This window comes from Lynx rufus, unplaced genomic scaffold, assembly GCF_022079265.1.
Source record: "Lynx rufus isolate CCGP_SWC_20201006 ecotype Redwood Valley unplaced genomic scaffold, mLynRuf1.p SCAF_24, whole genome shotgun sequence".
Classification (NCBI taxonomy): domain Eukaryota; kingdom Metazoa; phylum Chordata; class Mammalia; order Carnivora; family Felidae; genus Lynx; species Lynx rufus.
In genome coordinates, this window is record NW_025814839.1 from 21,113,855 (window position 1) to 21,133,941 (window position 20,087).

The following is a 20,087-nucleotide window of genomic DNA, read 5'->3' on the forward strand; positions in this document are numbered from 1 at the left end:
TTCTGCTTGCTCAGACCTTGGGTCCATGGTAAATGTGGTAAAATGTTTCAGTTTCCACTAAACTTCCTAATAGTGGTAAAATGGAATAGAACCTGTTTGTCCCAGGAAGACATAAAACCGTATTCATGGGAGGCCTCTTCATGAAGTATATTCAGGATGGATTAAAATGATTCTGAGCTCTGGTTCTGAGAATGCAGAGACCAGTAAATAAATGTACTATTGAAATAAGATTAGCGGTGGATGCTTAACCTACTTTGGGAACAAGCTGTTTTTAATGCTAAGTACCATCCATTCACATTTACATAATTAATGAACTAATTACAAACGAATCTTATCTAATCATTTAAGCAGGCCTCGTGTGACCCATCCTTGCCTTCCTTTCTGTAGTAGAGTAATTGCACTTCCCTGAAAGGCATACGACTTTATTTTAAAAACAATACCCTGTAATTTAGACCTTTTTACTAATTCAAGCCAGCCTCATCCCACGTAAAAATCAACGGGGCGAAAGGAAGTTGGTGTCTCAATCTTGTTCTTTTTTAAACCGAGAGCTGCAAGCCGCGAGTATAGGGCTGCAAATGTTTACAGAAAGCAAATTTTTCCCAGAAAAAGGAAAAGTTGTCATGCCATCGTTTAGCCAAACGAACAGCGGTTGTGTTAAATCGGCACCAAAGCAAATGATACATACAACAGTAATTAGCGAAGATTACACAGTAATTAAAATCACGATGATTATGTGAGTGAGAATAATTTATACAATAATCTCCATGCTCACATTGCAATATGGTACAAGTCCAATAGCAACAGTGGAGAGCCATGTTTGGTAATAAATTCCAAGCACGGCGTCACTAATTATGTGGTGATAGATGGGTCACTGAAATTTAGGGATAAAGAAAGTCTCTGACCAGGGTACACACAATTTTATGTGGACTTCCCAAGGCTACCAAATTGGACCTCAAACACTTGAATATGTCTTCTCTGTTCTCACTCTCCTCTCCTACCCCTTCTCGTCCCTTCTCCAACCCCCGTCCCCCCGCTCTGTCTGCATAATTTTGTCCACTCACATAATGCAACCTTCCCCTTGGTGGAGAACATTTGCTTTGCTTATTTTAAAGTTTTTTTTAATGTTTTTATTTATTTTTGAGACAGAGAGAGACAGAGCATGAGCAGGGGAGGGGCAGAGAGAGAGGGAGACACAGAATCCAAAGCAGGCTCCAGGCTCTGAGCTGTCAGCACAGAGCCCGACGCGGGGCTTGAACTCACGGACTGTGAGATCATGACCTGAGCTGAAGTCGGACGCTCAACCGACTGAGCCACCCAGGTGCCCCTGCTTTGTTTATTTTTTTAAAAAAATTTATCCACCCCCTATTAGTTTTCTGCTCCAGGTAAGGCATTCTGTTGTCCTTTGGGGAAACCCTTCCTCCCCCAGTGTTTCTATGGTTTGAGTGGGAATAAAACCTATATTCCAGAACCAGGTGAGAACACCAACTTGAGCCTAAGGTAAAAGGCTCCTTCATTCCCCTTATCTGTCTGACTGGTTTGGAACAGACATGTGATTCCCTTTGGGCCAATGAAAGCCAAGCTCAGGATTTTTGTGGAACTGTTTAGAAGAGAGGTTACTTCTCTTTACTTTTGGACTCTGAGTGGTACAGGCATGAGCTTGAAGATCTCGGCTGCCATCTTGCTACCTCAGAAAAAAGCCAATGCAGAGAGGAGTGGAGCAGAGAGGTTGCTGAAGGATCCAATCCCCATGATCACTTCTGAATCCCTGGATCCCCTAATGCCTGAAACTAGACCTACCTTTGGTTTCTAAGCTGCATGAGATAATAGTATTTTTCATTTTGTATAAGCCAGTTTGAGTCGGGCTTTTTTCTGAGGTAGTGACTCAGACACTATAACAAGCTCATGGTCAAGTGGCTGATAAGTTTGGATTAGAAACCAGGTCAACCACACTGCAAAGCCTGTTATCTCCTCTTACCTCTTTTGAAGCATGTCTTCAAGACCTCTGCCACATCTAGTTTAACACAGTGCCCGCCACTGACCTCTACCCCCGGTCTGCATTCTGGGGTTGCTGAGGCCCAGACCTTGAGTATTCCCCTCTACATTCCATCAACACTGGAGACAGTCAACCAGCCTGGGAAGTCCACCCTTGGTATTGATTACCAGCATTAGCCATCAAATCACTCTTATGTGGGGCCAGCCTACTTCTCTATCCACTGTCACTCTTTTGTTCCATGCATATTTATTGAGTGTCTACTATGTGTCAGCCACTGTGCTAGGTGTTGAGGTACAAGAGGAAAAAGGTGAAGTTTGTTTCCTTAAAAGGCTCACTGCCCCATGAGGGAGAAAGACACCCAAACAGATAAGCTCAACATAATATGGTAAGTGCTATGGGAGAGGGCTGTGTGGGGCCTGTAGGACTGTGGTGGTCATGCACCTGACCCAGCCGGGGCATCAGGAAGCCTCCAAAGGCAGGTAACCCACGAGCTGAGTCTTGGAGAATGAGTAAGAGTCTGCTCAGCACAGAAACAAGAGAAGGGTGTCTAGTCAGAGAGAATATCATGGACAAAAGATCAAAGAGGGGGGCCAAGAACATAATGTATGGGGGAGAGCTCTAGTCCATATGGGGCACAAAATATGAAGAAGACAGAGAGGGTAATGAGACCAGAAAGGCAGGCAAAAGCCAGATCATGAAGGGCGCCGTAAGCCTGCTAAGGCGTCTGAATTCCATCCTGTTCATTCCGGGAGGGCAGAGATCACCAAAGTTTTCTGTCAAGGGCAGATGGCAATTATTTTTAGCTTAAAAGCCATCTGATTTCCATTACAAGTACTCAATTCTGCCATCACGGTGCAAAGATAGTCATAAACAATATGTAAAATCAAAAACAAAAACGTGAACAAGGCTGTGTTCCAATAAAACTTTGTAAAATCAGGTCGAGGGCCAAGTTTGGCCTGCAAGCAGGAGTTTGCTGACTCTTGCAGTAAGAGACGGGAAGCCACTGCAACTAGACTTTCATCTTAATTTGTTTTAATTTTTTTTATTACATTTCTTTATTTTGGAGAGGCAGAGAGACAGAGCATGAGCGGGGGAGGGGCAGAGAGACAGAGGGAGACACAGAATCCGAAGCAGGCTCCTGGCTCCGAGCTGTCGGCCCAGAGCCTGACACGGGGCTCGAACCCACGGACTGTGAGCATGACCTGAGCCGAAGTCGGACGCTCAACCGACTGAGCCACCCAGGCGCCCCAACTAGACTTTCATTTTAAAAGCGTCACCCTGGCTGAAGTATAGAGAATGGACGAAGGAAGGACAATATTGGAAGTTCTTTGCCAGCACCTAGGACAGAAATGACGGTAGCCTGACTTACAGGTGTTGGTGGTGAGGATGGAAAAGAAGCAGAGAGAGCCAAGAACGTTGAGACGGGGCAGAATAAACAAGATTTGGGGATCCGATGAATATGAGGACGAAAGAGAAGGCATGAGAGTCTGAGACGACCCAGCTTGGGAGGCTTTATGAATGAGAGAACCACCAAATTCGACACTGATAACACAGAGTAGGCGGGAAGGCAGGAGTTTCCTCCCAGATATGCTGAGTGAAGACATCTGGTTAGCGGTGGTTGGCGATCTTCTCGGTACAGGCAGTGAGATGTGATGTCTCCATTTAAAACCCGGGAGAATGTAAGAGTTGGAGGTCTAGACTGGGGGTTTTCCCACTTACGATAGGGGTGTTAAAAATCACGAGACGATGGTCTGGGATCAGGTGGAAAGCAAAGCAGCCAGATGATGGTGGCGCCCCGTGAAACTCCCCACCCACACACATTTGGGGACTGGGGGTGGGAAGGAAAAGACCAGGGGTTTGAGGAGTTCCAAGGAGCAGAAATGTCTAAGAGGTCAAGTAAATAGAGAAGTGTTCGGCAGTTGCTAAGGGCAAGGATAAGTCTAGAAAAAAGATCAAGACTGGAGAACATCCCCCCTTTTGTCCCTTGGGAATCTACTGGCGTGGTAAGGCAGGTTTCAGGGAGCGGTGGGGGCCGGGCTCCGGGTTGTAGGCAACGAACGAGGCACAAACGTGAGGCGTATGAGTGCAGATGGCACGTGCGGACCCCCACTCTGAAGAAGCCTGGCTCCAAAGAGGAGAAAAAGGTGGACTTCGGTGGGACTCCGGGGTGACGGGGGGGAGCACACCATTAGGATGGGGAGGACCTCAAGGTGTTTCTCACTCGTGAAGAAGGACGACCGGAATGGGCAGTTGAGCAGACAGGAGAGAGAGGGGACACTAAGTGGACCAGAGGGCTGCAGGGGAGGGGGGTGCGTGGGGTGCAAAATGGGTGCCGGCAGGGCCGGATCTCGTCTTCTGAGACCAGAGGGAAGATGGGGAGAGGTCCCCTGCTTTAACACTCTTCCAGCAGGGCAGTGGCCGGAGAGGCCAGGCACACGGCAGGGGCCGAGCTGACCGTCCCTGGATGGCCCTGGCACTACCTGCAGCCAGGTGTTAAGAGAGATTCCTGAGCCAAGTGTTCCTGCCACCACCAAACCCATAAACTTCCTCTCTGGGGGCCACGAAGGTAATTTAGTGTCTCCATCTCCAGAAGCGCTTGCATTTATCAGCAGCAGCTGCACGGTTCCTGGTCTGTAAATCATAAGGCTCTAGGTGTATTTCTCTGGGGCTGACGTCCCTTATAAATAATGCAGTGAATGCTTTTATTTTTCTGGCAGAAGACTGCTTTCTCTCTCTCCTCTGTTTTTAAAGTGACCTTCTTTCTCAGTCAAATTCGAAACGTCCAAGAGTCTCCTCTATTGAGCCCTACGACGTGCCAGGTAACACGGGGCTGGGGACACGGGCGTCTCAGGCTCTACTACCTACCGTCTCCTGGCAGAAAGGACACTGGGACGATCTGGTACCCATATCTGGTAGTAGTATCTAATCAAGTTTAAAATGCAAATGCCCTTGGACCCTGAGAAGAGTCTGCCCATGTGGATGAGAATGCGTGTGTTTTTATTTTTTTTTAATTTAAAGTTTTATTTATTTATTTTGAGAGATGGGGGGGTGGGGAGAGAGAGAGAGAGAGAGAGACAGAGTGCATGCATGAGCAGGGGAGGGGTAGAGAGAGAGAGTTCCAAGCAGCCTCCACACTCAGCACACGAGCCCGACGTGGGGCTCGATCTCACGACCGCGAGATCACCACCTGAGCCCATGTCGGACGCTTCACCGACTAAGCCACCCAGGCGCCCTGAATGTGTGTGTGTTTTAAAGGCTTACAAGCTCAGAGAAAATACCTTGAAAACAGCTAAAAGCGGAACAAGAAGACTTTAATTAAAGAATCCATGGCTTAGCTTGCACATCTTTTGCAGGCATTAAAAGAATGGTAACAGACCTAGGCATACTGATAAGGAATGATCGCCAAAATATATTGTTGAGGGATGTCGAAGGAGAGAAAGACATTGTAAGAATTTATGAACCCCATCATGTACATAACAAAGCATCCTATCATTGATGGTGGATACCTTTGGGAAGGGAGCTGAGATGGGGGTCACCGTGGTTAAGAGGGTTTTAGCTTTATCTGTTCTATTTTGAGTTCCTGAACAGGGCGGGGAGCGGGGGCAGGGAGTATTTGTAGATTACTTGTGCAATTAGGAAGAGCTGGAGGGCACTTGAGCTCTAAGCCAGGCCGTCACTATACGCTTGGGTAAGGTATTTCCCTCTCCATACCTCCATGTCCCCCGTCTGTGTAATGAACAAATCACATCAGATAATTCTAGGGCTTCTTTCCAACTCAGAAGTTCTTGCAGCTTTAAATTGGAAACGTGTTCCAAGGACAGTGCTCAAAATGTTCAGGGCTTGATCTGGGGGATCTGGCACTCAGTAGGTATCTTTCGGATGGCTGCTGAATGTTGAGTAATAATCCTTATGCAGTTTTAATAGTAAGAACAGCTGTATGCCAGTAAATGCCGCAGGTGAGTAATCTGCATCGCCAACCTTGGATAAATGTCAGAGAGCCCATGGCAGGGAAGCAGATACAAATACAGGCTTTGGAGGGATTCAAACCTGGGTTCCAATACCCGCCCTTCCGCTTGGCTGCTATGGGATACTGGTCAATTACCGACTCTCTGTGACTCGCAGTCAGGGCTGAGCTGTGACCAAGTATGGTTACTATTTCTGTTCCAGCCTGGATGTTATGGTCAGTTACTCACTCGACAAACATTCATTGAGCACCAACTGTGTACCAGCCCCAGGGATACAGATATAAGGAAAATAGACAAGAAGTTTATGGTCCCTCCTTGCCTCCTGCCCTTTCACTGTCCCTGGAGCACCACTGCTCTGAGCTGTCCTGGGACAAGCCTGAGGACTCGGAAGGGGAGAGGGGAAGAAAAAGGGGGGTGAGGCCCTGGCGATAGCTGCCTGAGCATGTGGAGGCAGGCTCTGCCTCAGGCAGAGCTCTAGAAGCCGGGTAAGACCATCTGTGCCTGAATCGGTTGTCTCCTCTCTGTCTCTGGGCCTCAGATTCCTCTGCTGCCACATGGGGGGAATGTCTGTCTCCTGGGCTTCCTCTGGGCATCCAGCAGATACTGACACGAATAAAGCTAATTTTCTTGAGCTCTCTCTAGGTGCCAGGCTCCGAATGAAGACAAATGTGTGCATCATCTCATTAACCTGACAACAACCCAGATTTATTCACAGAGAAACACGGACAGAGAAGTTGAAAGATCTTGCCCCAGATCTCGCTGCCGCAAAGGAGCAAATAGAGGGTTGGAATCCACATGCTGCAACTTCCGTCCGTGCACCCAAACCACGGCAGCCTCCCACCTCCCACTCACACGGGTGTTCGGCCACTTAGGATGTAACCGAAGGGCTAAGGATCCTTACCACGCACGTCACTACAGGCATGCCTCGGAGATAGTGTGGGTCCCGTTCCAGACCACCGCAGTAAAGTGAGGATTTCAATAAAGCGAGTCAAGTAAATTTATTAGTTTTCCAGTGCACATTAAAGTTATGTTTGCACTACACTATTACATCATAGTCCATTAGGTGTGCAACAGCATTATGTTTTTTAAAAGCATACTTAAGGGGCGCCTGGACGGTTTAGTCTGTCAGGCTTCCGACTTCGGCTCAGGTCATGATCTCGCGGTCTATGAGTTCGAGCCCCGCGTCGAGCTCTGTGCTGACCGCTCGGAGCCTGGAGCCTGCTTCCGATTCTGTGTCTCCCTCTCTCTCTCTGCCCCTCCCCTGCTCATACTCTGTCTCTCTCAAAAATAAACATTAAAAAAAAGCCTGATCAAGTCCATACCTTAATTAAACCTTTATTGTTAAAAATGTGAACCATCATCTGAGTTTTTGGTGAGCCATCATCGTTTTGCTGGTGGAGGGTCTGGCCTCAGTGGTGATGGCTGCTGACTGATCAGGGTGAAGGTCGCTGAAGGCTGGGGTGGCTGTGGCAGTTTCTTAAAATAAGCCCGCATGTTGTGCGCCCCATCAGTTGACTCTCCCTTTCACGAATGATTCCTCTGCAGCAGGCGATGGTGTTTCATAGCATTTTAGCCACAGTGGAAACTCTTTCAGAATTGGAGACCGTCCTTGCAGACCCCACCACTGCTTTCTCAGCTACGTGTGTAGAACCTTCTGAATGCCTTCTTGTCACGTCAACAGTCTTCGCGGCATCCTCACAAGGAGCACAGTTCATCTCCAGGAACCACTCTCTTTGCTCATCCGTGAGAAGAAGCAACTCCTCCTCTGCTCACGCTTACCACGGGTTTCTAGCAATTCGGTTCCCCCTTCAGGCTCCACCTCCAGTCCCTGCTCTCCTGCTGTCTCCACCCCATCTGCAGCTACCTCCCCAACTCAAGTCTAGACTCCTCCACCCTTCCATGCGGGATGGAATCCACTTCGTCCGCACTCCTGTTAACGTCGCTGTCTTGACCTCTCCCGTGAATCAAGAACGTTCTTAATGTTCTTCAGAATGGTGAGTGCTTTCCAGAAGCTTCCCAATTTGCCCGGATCCATCAGAGGACTCCCTGTCTATGGCGGCTCTCTAGGCTTTCGGATGCATTTCTTCCATCATAAGACCTGAAAGTTGAAATTACTCCTTGGTCCATGGGCTGCAGAATGGATGTTGTGTTAGCAGGCCTGAAAACAGCATTAATCTCATCGTACACCCCCACGCCATCGGAGCTCTTGGGTGACCGGGTGTGCTACCGATGGACAGGAATATTTGGAAAGGAGTCTTTGCGTTCCGAGCAGCAGGTCTCAACAGCAGGCTTGAAGTCTTCAGGAAACCACGCTGTGAGCAGATGTGCTGCCCTCCAGGCTTTGTTGTTCACCTTACAGAGCGCAGGCAGAGCAGACTTAGCACAATGCTTGAGCACCCCAGATTTTCAGACTGGTCAGTGGACCCTGGCTTCCACTCAAAGACATCAGCTGCACCAGCCCCTAACACATGAGTCAGCCTGTCCTGGGAAGCTTTGAGGTCGGGCCTCGGCTTCTCCTCTCTAGCTGCGAAAGTCCTCCGACAGTGGGAGCTTCCGTCTGCACTGAGCCTCTGCTGTCTTCACGAATGACCTTAGCCAGATCTTCTGGATAACTTGCTGCAGCTTGGGTTCCGGGGGCGGCGTCTTTCCTTAAACCTCGTGACCCAATCTCTGCTAGCTTCGAACGTTTCTTCTGCGGCTTCCGCACCTCTCTCAGCCCTCACGGAATGGAAGAGAGTTCGGGCCTTGCTCTGGATTGGGCTTTGGCTTAAGGGAGTGTGGTGCCAGGTTTGATCCTCATCCAGACCACTGAAACTTTCTCCAGATCAGCAGGAAGCCTGTTTCTTTCCTTATCATTCGTGAATTCACTGGAGTAGCACTTGTCATTTCCCTCCAGAACTTTTCCTTCGTGTCCACCCGGTCGGCTAAGCGTTTGGCACAAGAGGCCCAGCTTTCGGCCTCTCTGAGCTTTCGAGGTGCCTTCCTCACTAAGCTGAATCGTGTCTAACTTTTGATCTAAAGGGAGAGATGTGCGACTTTTCCTTTCACATGCACACTTAGAGGACACTGTAGGGTTATTCGTTGGCCTAATTTTAATATCGCCGTGTCGTAGGAAATAGGGAGGCCCAAGGAGAGGGAGAGGGGCTGGGACACGGTGGATCAGTAGGGTCGTCAGAACATACACAACACTTACTGACTAAGTTCACCATCTTACATGGATGTGTTTCGTGGCGCTCCAGGATAATTACAATGGCAACATCAGAGATCACGGATCACAGATGGCCATGGCAAATAAAATAATGAGGGGAAAGTTGGAAATGTTGCAAGAATCACCAAAATGTGACACAGAGAGACAGACCAAATGCTGTTGGAAAAATGGCACCCGTAGGCTTGCTTGACAAACCTCCAGTTTGTAAGTAACACAATATCCGACAGTGCGACAGAGCGAACACGACAAAATCGTATGCCGGTGCGATTATAATTACAAAGCTCGGATATTATGTTAACACGCATTCACATGCTGTTATGGCTGCCTCCAGTTCTGCTTCACTGCCTTATACACTGGCCAATGGGGAGAAACAGGGGCGTTTACTTATCAGGAGAGAATAAGTCCTCAACCTTTGGGGTTCACGGAGGAGGTGGCTTTTTCTCCATATAGGTCTTTGTTTTTAATTAAGAGCAGTAATCAGATGATCTTGCTTTAATTAACTCCCCTGATGCATCCACACTCTAGGAGCCTCTCTCTGATATTTTCGATGTCAAGTTTTTCAGCCTAAGATTATCTGCAGGCATGCGTCAGACATTTGCCATTTGCTGAATATGCCTGAAAGGTTAGCATGAACTTCCACCCCCTTCTTTTTGTAGAGACAGCCCCCTCCTTCAGAGCAAACACATTTCAAGTCAGGAAGGGATTGTCTGTATTTGCTCCTTGAGTCTCTGACTTTTCTTTCTGTCTTTTCACGTTGGGTCTTCTGTTACCACAAAAGGAGTATGCATTTCATCTTAATTACGCATCTGCTTAATCCATAATTTCTGATTTATGGCTGTTAGCTCCTAATTATAAGAGGGCCGCCCTTGAAAAGGAAAACCAAATGAGCTGAGAGAAACGAGGCTGAAAAACTAGGGTGATGATGGATTTAAGCCCTAAACTAAGGGTGCATCCTGAGGCCCGTTTATTGAAGGAACCTATTGTTGGCAATCCTACAGATTTGCGAGAGTTTCGTCTCAGGCTGTAACTGAATCCATCACCCTCTGTGGTGGGGAAAATATAAAACCTTGACATTCAGAACAAAGCTAAAATCTCTGAGGGAGAAATTATCCAGCCTAACTGTCAATGATACTGATTTGCCATTTAAAAAAAAAAAAACACACAAACTCAAATACAGAAACACTTAAGTGAATGTGTTTACAAAAGAAAAATTTAAATCCAGAACCATCCATACATGGAAAACAAGGAGGGCTTGCTTTAGATAGAAGGAAACTATAATAAATCCACAGTTATTTAAAAAATGTTCACCACATGCTTTTTAAAAAATCATCATGAAAATGGTGCTTTAGTGAGGGCTGCATTAGATCTTCATCATTTTAACTGTTTGGAGCAGTAAACACAATTATATTTCCTGTTGCACAGATGAGGAAGTGAAGGCTCAGAGAAGATAATCGACCTGCCTAAAGTCATTCAGGTAAGAAGTGGCAGGGTCATAGCTCAAACTGTCCAAGACCATGCCTATGCTGGAGAAAGTGGAAGACATGAACAACAGCCTTTGAAGGATGAGATTTTTCAAGCTATTGGCCATCCAGAGACAGCAGGGAGATACTCTTACCTGGGACTGAGCGTGTGGCTGCTGATGACTGACTGTCGAGAGGGGGTCCTCACGGTATCTGTGGCCAGGGACAGAGTACAACTCAGCCAGGACTGCAGACTGCCTTCTGGCTGGGAGCTGAGGATGGAGACATTATCTCTAGAACCAGAAGACAGGATGCTGTCAGCACAATGACAACCACGGTAACAGCAATAACTAGATATTAACCCCTAAGCATAAGCCAGGCATGTGCTACATGCTGTACTCCCATAACGTCAATCAGTGCTCACAACACCATCCCTGAGACGTGAGAGCCAGTGCTGTCCCCATTATATATATGAGAGTAAACGGAATTTGAGGAGGCCAATTTGGGTCTTGCCAAGGTCATCCGTCTAGTTAGTGAAAAAGTTGAGATGCCAACCCTGGTTTCTCCGATTCTAATGCCCTTGCTACTAACTACTGCTCTTCCTTGGGGAGATAAGCACTCTAATATAGATATTGAGGCAATTCTGATTTTAAAGTAAAATTTGGCATTGAATTTTATACCAAGTGATAAGCCCATGGAATATGTCAAGTGTGAAGGTCTTAACTTCTTGCCTGCCTTAACCAGAATGTCTTTGTAGACAGAGCCTTTGCTTTTATGTCCCCTAATTCTGAAAGCAGCACAGGGTGAGGCTATGTGGGCCTGTCACTGATTTGGGTACTCAATGATTATTCTGTTTTCTAGTTGATATACTCACTCAACTATTATCTGTCAATATTTATATCAATCTTTATATCTATAACTATATATCTATTTTGATATCTGTATCTGTATTTATATATGCCTATATTTGTATCTGTCTATAAATTCATTTGTTTGTTTATAGCATGCTCCATGCCGGGCACCATGGGAAGGACGTATAAACATGAACCCAACATTGAACTTGTCCTCAAGACTCCATCTTACCAGAGTAGACATCTATAGAGATAACCACAAAATAAAGGAGAAAATTATTAAGGCCATAGAGAGGGATAGAAAGTAGGAGAATTAGGAGGGAGCCTTGACTTGCTTCTTGGAGGCATAAGGGAAGGCATCAAGTAGGGATAGCTGAGCCATAACTTGTTTGAAGGCTGGGGGTTGGCCACGCAGGGCCTGGGGAAAGGACTTTGAGCTGGAGGGAACAGCATACACATAGGTATGGACGTTGGAAAAGGGCAGGGCATGGGTGATATGCAAAATAGGAGTCCCAGGTACAGAGGGAAATAGGGTCAGGTATGTGTGTCATTCTGAGGTAATAGGGAGCCACTGAAAGTATTTGGTGGGGACAGTGGTATGGTAAGTCATGGGCTTCTCTGTCTAAAAGAAGTTGGGCTGTTCAATAATGTGTACCCAGTGCTATATGTTGTGACCATGGAGTCAGAGCTATCGTGGCATTGCCAGTAATTCTCCAAGCGGGCGTGCATGTTCCCTCTGCGGACTGGACCCGGAGAGCCAAGGGCTTGCCCCTGGCTTCAATGTCAACTGCTCAATTCCACTCAGGGTTCACTTACATCTCTTTTCCGCCACGGCTGGTGCAGTCCACTGCTGTCTGGACACTAGAAAGAGACACAAGAATGAGTCTGTCCCCCTTGTGCTTCCAGGGGAAGAACATGGTCTTCGATGTCAGACAAACTTCCAGCCTTTGCCCCTGTGTGATCTCAGGCAAATCACCCTCCTTCTCTGACCCTCCTGGGCTCCTTTGTAAAATGCGGTGACGAATGGGGTTTGGTTGTGGGGCAGACTAAGCGAGATAACCCTTGTAAACGTCGCGGCCTAGTTCCTGACAAATAAATAGTGTTGATTAAAAGGCAACAACCATTATCCCTGCTCTTGTTTGAGTACAACCAGTACTGCTGTTATTAACAGCATCATTATTGTCAACAAGCAACGCGTTTGCTTTATGTTCTTTGTGAGTGCGAGTGAATCAGACAAGAGGGCAGGTGGCCAGCTTTCCAGGGCGTTCTGGGAAACTCCGAGACTAATTACAGTGGTAGCTGTTCCTTAGGGAGCATCCCTTCATTCAGCAAAGATGCTCTACCTGTGATCTCATCTAACCATCCCGCCTATCTCCATTTAGTGAATGAGGAAAGGGACACCCTTGTAAGGTCACATAGCTTTGAATCCATCCCAGGTCTGTAAGAGCTATTAACCTCATGCTCTTTACCAGTTGTCCCGCATGCGGGTGTGGACAACCAGACCACACCCTCGGACACCAGAGACCTCATCTGAATCCTGGCTTCACAAGCCAGGGCCTCCCGCTTTGTTCTTCGCATGGAATCTGGGAAATTCCTTCCTTAGAAAACCCGGTTGTTCTCTAAGGGATGTACCTGTGGTTCCTTGGTCCCTATCCTCGAGGATCCGTCAGTCTTGGGGCTCCTATTCATATCTATCTGTCCCCACCAGACTGTAAGAGCCCCTCATGATCCAAGAACGTGTTTTATTCATATCTTTAGCCCCAGGGCTCAGGCCAGACCAGAAGTTCTTTCAGACAATGTTTTGTGAATCCAATGAGCTCCAGCCATGGGCTAAGTCCAACCTACAAACGTTTTTTATAAATAAAGTTTTATTAAAACACAGCCACGCTAACTCATTTCCATGTTGCGCATCACTGCTTTTGCTCTACCGTAGCAGAGTAGTTGCAAGAAAGATCATGTGGCCCCCACAGCCTAACATATTTACTATCTAGCCCTTTATTTTTTATCGTTTTTTAAAAATGTTTATTTATTTTTGAAAGAGAAAGACAGAGCATGAGCAGGGGAGGGGTAGAGAGAGAGGGAGACACAGAATCCAAAGCAGGCTCCAGGCTCTGACCTGTCAGCACAGAGCCCAATGTGGGGCTCAAACTCATGGACCCCGAGGTCATGACCCGAGCCGAAGTCAGACGCTTAACCGACTGAGCCACCCAGGAGCCCCACTGTCGAGCCTTTTAAAGAAAGGTTTGCTGTGACCTCTCCACCATAACAAAAGCAACCTTTGTGAATGACCCTGGGAGAAGAAGAAGAACAACCCCCAGAGATGCCCATGTCCTAATCCTTAATCCCAAGAACCTGGAGCTACATTTCCTGACACGGTAGAAGGGACTCTGCAGATGTGGTTAAGGTTAAGCATCCTGAGATGGGGAGGTTATCCTGGATTATCTGGGTGGGCCCAACCTAGGCCCTCACATCCTTCAAAGCAGGGAACTTTCCCCAGATATGGTCAGAGGGAGATGTGGCTATGGAAGATTGGCCGAGAGGCAATATTGCTGGCTCTAGAGTCTCCAGACAGCTCCTTTGATACCTTTATTAGGCCAGGGAGATCCTTGCTGGGCTTTTTAAAAAAATGTTTATTTATTTTTGAGAGAGAGAGAGTGAGTGAGAGCGAGCATGAGGAGGTCAGGGGCAGACAGAGGGTAGCAGAGGATCTGAGGGGGGCTCTGTGCTGACAGCAGGGAGCCCGATGAGGGGCTCAAGCTCACGAACCCTGAGATCATGACCCGAGCTGAAGTTGGATGCTCAACCGACTGGGCCACCCACATGCCCCAATCCTTGTTCGGCTTCTAAACAACAGAACTGTAAGATAATAAATCTCGTGTTGGTTTAAGCCACTAAATTTGTGTTAATTTGCTACGGCACCAAAAACAAAAAAAAAACAAAAAAAAAACAACAACCCTGCAGTAGAACAAAACTGTCTTTGCTGGGTGACCCTGAATCTTCTTGAGGATCTATAGACAAAGTTTTGATGGAGCTTTTCTTTAAATGCTTACTGATTTATTTTGAGAGAGAGGAACAGAGGATCCTAAGCAGGCTTTGCAATGACAGTGCAGAACCCAACTCAGGGCTCCAATTCACAAACAGAAATCATGCCCTGAGCTGAAATCCATAGCCAGATGCTTAACCGACAGAGCCACCCACGTGCCCCTTGATGTAACTTTTTAACAAACTATTGAAAATACTTAAAAAAAACCCCACTTTGCGGGGAGTGCCTGGATGATTCAGCGGGTTAAGTGTGTGAATGGTTGGACAGCACAGAACCTGCTTGGGATTCCCTGCCCCCCTCTCTCTCCACCCTGAAGTGGTCAATGTGAGTAGATCCGACTCTGATCCTGCTGCTGCTCTGGGTCTTTCCATGCCTCTGCTGGGTTAGGGTTGTAGAAAGAATAAGACACTGAGAGAAAAGGCGACCAAAGCCTAGGGGCCTCGCTGTGTGGCCCGGGTCTACTCTCTTCCCTGCTTGTGATCTCAATTTCCCTCGTTTGGGGTAAGCCTCTGGCTCCTGCCAGACTCTGGCTATCACAAGAGTAATCCCAGGGCCCGCTTCTGCCTTAACAGAAAGAACCGGGTTTTCTAAGCCAATATTCTCGATGAGAAATCAGCAGGCAGCAGGCGTGACCCATCACTGCTGTATCAATGACTGTTGCACCCTGTATCACCACGCAGGGAAAAAAAATGGTGAAGAATCTTAAGAAGCAATCTCGTAAGAGCGTTAAGATTATCAGTGGTCACTATTAGTGCCTTCGAAACCCTGTGGCTCTGGAAAAGAACCAGCCGCGAGAAATAAAAAGACACAGGTATGGATGCTTACGGAAAATAATCTTACGTTTTTATAGAAATTTTCGTCTGTGCACTGGTTGCTTTTGCCTGTGAACTCATGTCACTGCACTTTCACAGAACTCCTGAGGTTAAAGTCAAGGTCTGCCGGCCATTCTGCCTGTCGACTTCCTGATGAATTACCATCCAGGCCAAGCGTGGTGTCCAGGCTGGACCCCACACTACCCGCCATTTTTGAAGGTCTCGACAAAATGGAGTATGTCTGAAATAAAGAGGCGGGGTGGAGACGGGCTTCTGGAAGCCACCTCACGCCTTATGGTCTGAGAAACTGCGGAAGGCACTTAACAGCTTCGTTCTGAGGTGGTCTGCAGCTTGGAAGGAGGGGGAGGGGAAAGGCTTTCAGGCTGAAGCAGGCTATTTTGTTCTGCGTAATCCTGAGACTCATTGAACCAGATGGGTAGAAATTGCCACCAGGTTGACTTTTTATAAGCCGTGGATTATTGGTCCTGGTAGATACTGGAGTTTGTACACCACAGTCTACAGAGCCTCTGCATTCTTGGAGACCTCACAGGGGTGTCTAAGGGGTCAGGGAGAGAGACCAAGTAGGGAGGCTTGACCCCGAACCTTCATTTCTTTCTGCACTCCATCCTAAGTTAGAATTTTCTCCAGGACTTTGTGTTGGTATACAAAATAAAAGAGTATGAAGAAAGAGTCTCTGTGCTCCAAGTTCCAAAATGGAACTGTATTTTTTACTGCACCCCCGTCTTTTTTTTTTTTAATGTTTATTTGTTTTGAGAGAGCGAGAGTGAGCATGAGTGGGGAGGGGCAGAAAGAGAGGGAGAGAGGGAGAATCCCAAGCAAGCTCCCCCTACTGTCAGCGCAGAACCCACTGCAGGGCTCGAACCCACAAACTCTGAGATCATGACCCGAGCCCAAACCGAGAGTCGGACGCCCAGCAGACGGAGCCACCCAGGCATCCCAACGTACCTCCTAGCTTAACGTAGAAGGTGAATATTGCTGGTGGTGGTGATGATGATGATTTTAACGTGTTGGCTAGGCAAGCAGAGGCCCAGGAAGGGCAGGAGACCTGGTCCGCATCTATTTGGCGGTGCAGCCCGGACAGAACCCTGTCTCCTGACTTATCGGTGGCTCTTTCTCTCACGTTGGCGCACGTGGCTTCTAAAGAACTTGTGCCGAGCGTTTGCGGACAGGGGCTTGCTGCTAAGCAAGATAATTAATTAGATGTCTTCTGTTGTGGTCCTTCAGCGAGAGTCTCCGTCAGACAACTCCAGTCTAAACGCACACACTGCCTGGGAAGTAAGGCGTGAATGCGTTGGCCCCAGGTCCCAGTGACACAGACACGCATCCACCAGAGTGACAGGCCAGTTACTGGGTGGAGAACCAGGACCGTGACAAGAGAAAGGGGGAAGAAGGGGTCTGTTGAACACAACAGCAGAGTTTGCTTATCGGGAGTGTGGGGGGTGGGGTCCGCCTGGAAATCATCGTGGCCCCTGCACTTGCTGCCTGAGCCCAAGCCGGCTCCTCGACTTCTCAAACGCCAGTGTCCTCATCCACAAACTGGGTACCAGCTTCAAAAGTTGGGAGACAGTGTCTACAAAACAAGTAGGTTGTGCAGCCTGACACAAAGCGGGTCCTCAGCAAAGAGTACCCGCCTGGCTGGGGGATCCAGTCCTCCCAAGCTAGAAGGACGCTCGGAAAGCCAGATGGCCTCCGTGGCATCATTTAAACGTGTGCTATCCTGCAGTAGGGAGCCACGCTGTGCTTGGGAATGGGGCATCAACCTTCTCAGAATAATGGAGACAGGCTCTGAGTCTGCATCTTTTTAACAGTCTGGCTGGAGCCCGGGACCCCTAATAAATAAATTAACTCAAAATTGTGCCCGTGGCAGGAGCTGCAATCTTTGGTGCGACCCACATCTTCCCACTTTTCCCACTGCGGCCTAATTTTACCCAGGCTGAGAAACATACAAGTCACACACAACACAGCAATGGAAGGCACCTTTCTAGAGCACTGGTCTCCGACTGGGCCAACTGGAATTGACACACTCTCAGCTGACCTAGGAGTCAGAGGTCATCCATCGACCTCGCCACACTTTCCCCCCCTCCCCCTCCCCCCTGAGCCCCCAGAAAGGTGAGTAGCTACAGACCCTGGGATAGCCCCAGGAATAGATGGGGCCATCAGCTGACACATCTCTCCCTCCAGGAGTAATCAGCTTGCCCCAGGCCGTGGGGGGAACAGCTTAAAGCATTTCCCCCATTCATCCGAGAAGGCTGACGCCACCACTGAAGTCGCAAGGCAGAGCCTGAGTGCAGGAAGGCACAGGAGTCAACACTGCCATACGGGCCGCCTGGCTTTCCGAGCACGTAACCACGTTTCCAGCCTGGAAGGCCTGTTACGCTCGGATTGAATTCCCAACACGGGGAAATGTGACTTTTCATAATTTGAACAAGTCTCTTAAAGAACCTTACCTCCAGCGGAAGCACCACACACACACACACACACACACACACACACGCTGTTTCTCTCTCTCTGCCCGGTGGGTGTGAATCCTAATTGAGAGCTCAGTTTGGAGAGGTACTTCGACGAATCCCTCGGGCTCCCATCCAAACCTCTGTACCCCGGGAGATGAGACAATTAAGAAGGAAGTACACCGTGGAGCCGTCAGGATGGGGGAAGAGGAGGAGAGGCTGGCACCCGGGTAGGAGCTGGGGCTCTACTCCGGATGTTGGCTCTGCAGCCTGGCAAGGCACGGACTGCCGTTCACTGCCGATAATCATTTTAATGGCAGTGTGACCAGAGAACAAGGTTTGTGCCATATTAATTCTTCGAAATGTGTTGAGACTTCTTTGTGGGCAATTTCCCCCCAGTGTCCCCCCCCCAATTCTTGTGCCACTGGTCAGATCTCTGCTCTGTGTCTAGTTCAATTCCAAGTTAACGGGGCAGAAAGTCAGGATGGAGTCTCGCTGAGACCCAAGGCCGTGAAAATGCAGACAGGAAGCTGGGGTTCAGATGGGATTCCCGGGGACCTCAGAAAAGTAGGATTGGGACAGAAGGTGAGCATGAGGCTTTTCACCTGGAACAGAAAGAGATAAGCATGCTCCCTATCAAGATGAGGGTGAGGGCAGGGTCCTTTAAGGCTCCGAAGGATCCCCTCTAAGCTGAGACTGGAGTGATGTCTGTGACCCTCTATGACCTTGCCACCAGGATCTCGCTTCCCAGGCTCCTTGCTTCCTGTCATACCTCTGCCCAGCCTATACCCACACCTGCAAGCGCCCACACCCTGTGCCTCTTTCCAATTTGGTTATTTTTATAACTTTCATTTGTTCTGCTGATAGCTTTTATTTATTAGAAAAGCTATCTTAACACCCCAAACCCAACTAATCCAATTAAAAGTGGGCAGAAGATGTTCGCAGACATTTCTCTGAAGAAGACCTACAGGGGCACCTGGGTGTCTCAGTCGGTTGAGCGTCCGACTTCAGCTCAGGTCATGATCTCACACTCCGTGAGTTCGAGCCCCGTGTCGGGCTCTGTGCTGACAGCTCAGAGCCTGAGGCCTGCTTCGGATTCTGTGTCTCCCCCTCTCTCTGCCCCTTCCCTGCTCATGCTCTGTCTCTCCCTGTCTCAAAAATAAATAAAAACATTTTAAAAAATTAAAAAAAAAAGAAGACCTACAGACGGCCAACAGCCACATGAAAAGATGCTTAACATCACTGATCATCGGGGCAATGCAAATCAAAACCACGGCGAGGGATCACCTCACCCCTGTCAGAATGGCCAAAATCACAGACACAAACAAAGGTTGGCGAGGATGTGGAGAAAAAGGACCCCTCTTGCACTGTGGGCGGGAATGCAAACTGGTGCGGCCACCTTGGAAAACGGAAACTTAAAAATCCTCAGAAACTTAAAAATCAACTACCCTACGATCCAGGAATCGCACTACTGGGTATTTACCCAAAGAATACGAAAACGTTAATTTGAAAGGATACATGTATTCATAGCAGCATTATCTGTAACCGCCAAATTATCGAAGCGGCCCGAGTGTCCATCGACTGATAAATGGGTAAAGAAGAAGTGGCATATATACACAGTGGACTATTCCTCAGCCATAAAAAAAGAATGAAATCTTGCCATTTGCAATGACACGGATGGTGCTAGAGAGTATCATGCAAAGCGAAGTCAGTCCGGCAGATTTCACTCATCTGTGGAACTGAAAAACCAAAACAAATGAGCAAAGGGGGGGGGGGAGGAAGAGACGCACACAAACCAAAAGACAGATGCTGAAATATGGGGAACAAACTGGCGAGTGCCGGAGGGCAGGGGGGTGGGGGGATGGGGGAAACAGGTGATGGGGATCTAGAGCACACTTGCCATGACGAACACGGAGTAATGTATGGAATTGTGGAATCACTATATGGTACACCTGAAACTAACCTACCACCGTATGCTAACTATCCTGAGATTAAAACAAAAACTTGTGGGGCGCCTGGGTGGCTCAGTCGGCTAAGCGGCCGACTTCGGCTCAGGTCATGATCTCACGGTCTGTGGGTTCGAGCCCCGCGTCGGGCTCTGTGCTGACCGCTGGGAGCCTGGAGCCTGCTTGGGCTTCTGTGTCTCCCTCTCTCTCTGCCCCTCCCCTGTTCACGCTCGCTCTCTCTCTCTCTCTCTCTCTCTCTCGGCCTCTCAAAAATAAATAAACGTTAAAAATAATAATAAACAAACAAATAAATAGGCGTATCAAGTCTGTAACTTATAGGA

General features: G+C 48.2%; 1 protein-coding gene across 1 annotated transcript in view; it reads right to left on the reverse strand.

Moving 5' to 3' along the window:
- The window catches only part of MYO18B (myosin XVIIIB), a 240,288-nt gene that overhangs the window by 13,363 nt on the left and 206,838 nt on the right, over window positions 1-20,087 (reverse strand). The window contains exons 40-41 of the mRNA XM_047088398.1: window positions 12,294-12,338; window positions 10,782-10,919 (exon numbers count right to left, since the gene is read on the reverse strand). Of these exons, the coding sequence (XP_046944354.1) occupies window positions 10,782-10,919; window positions 12,294-12,338 (183 nt within the window). The remainder of the gene's footprint in view (window positions 1-10,781; window positions 10,920-12,293; window positions 12,339-20,087) is intronic.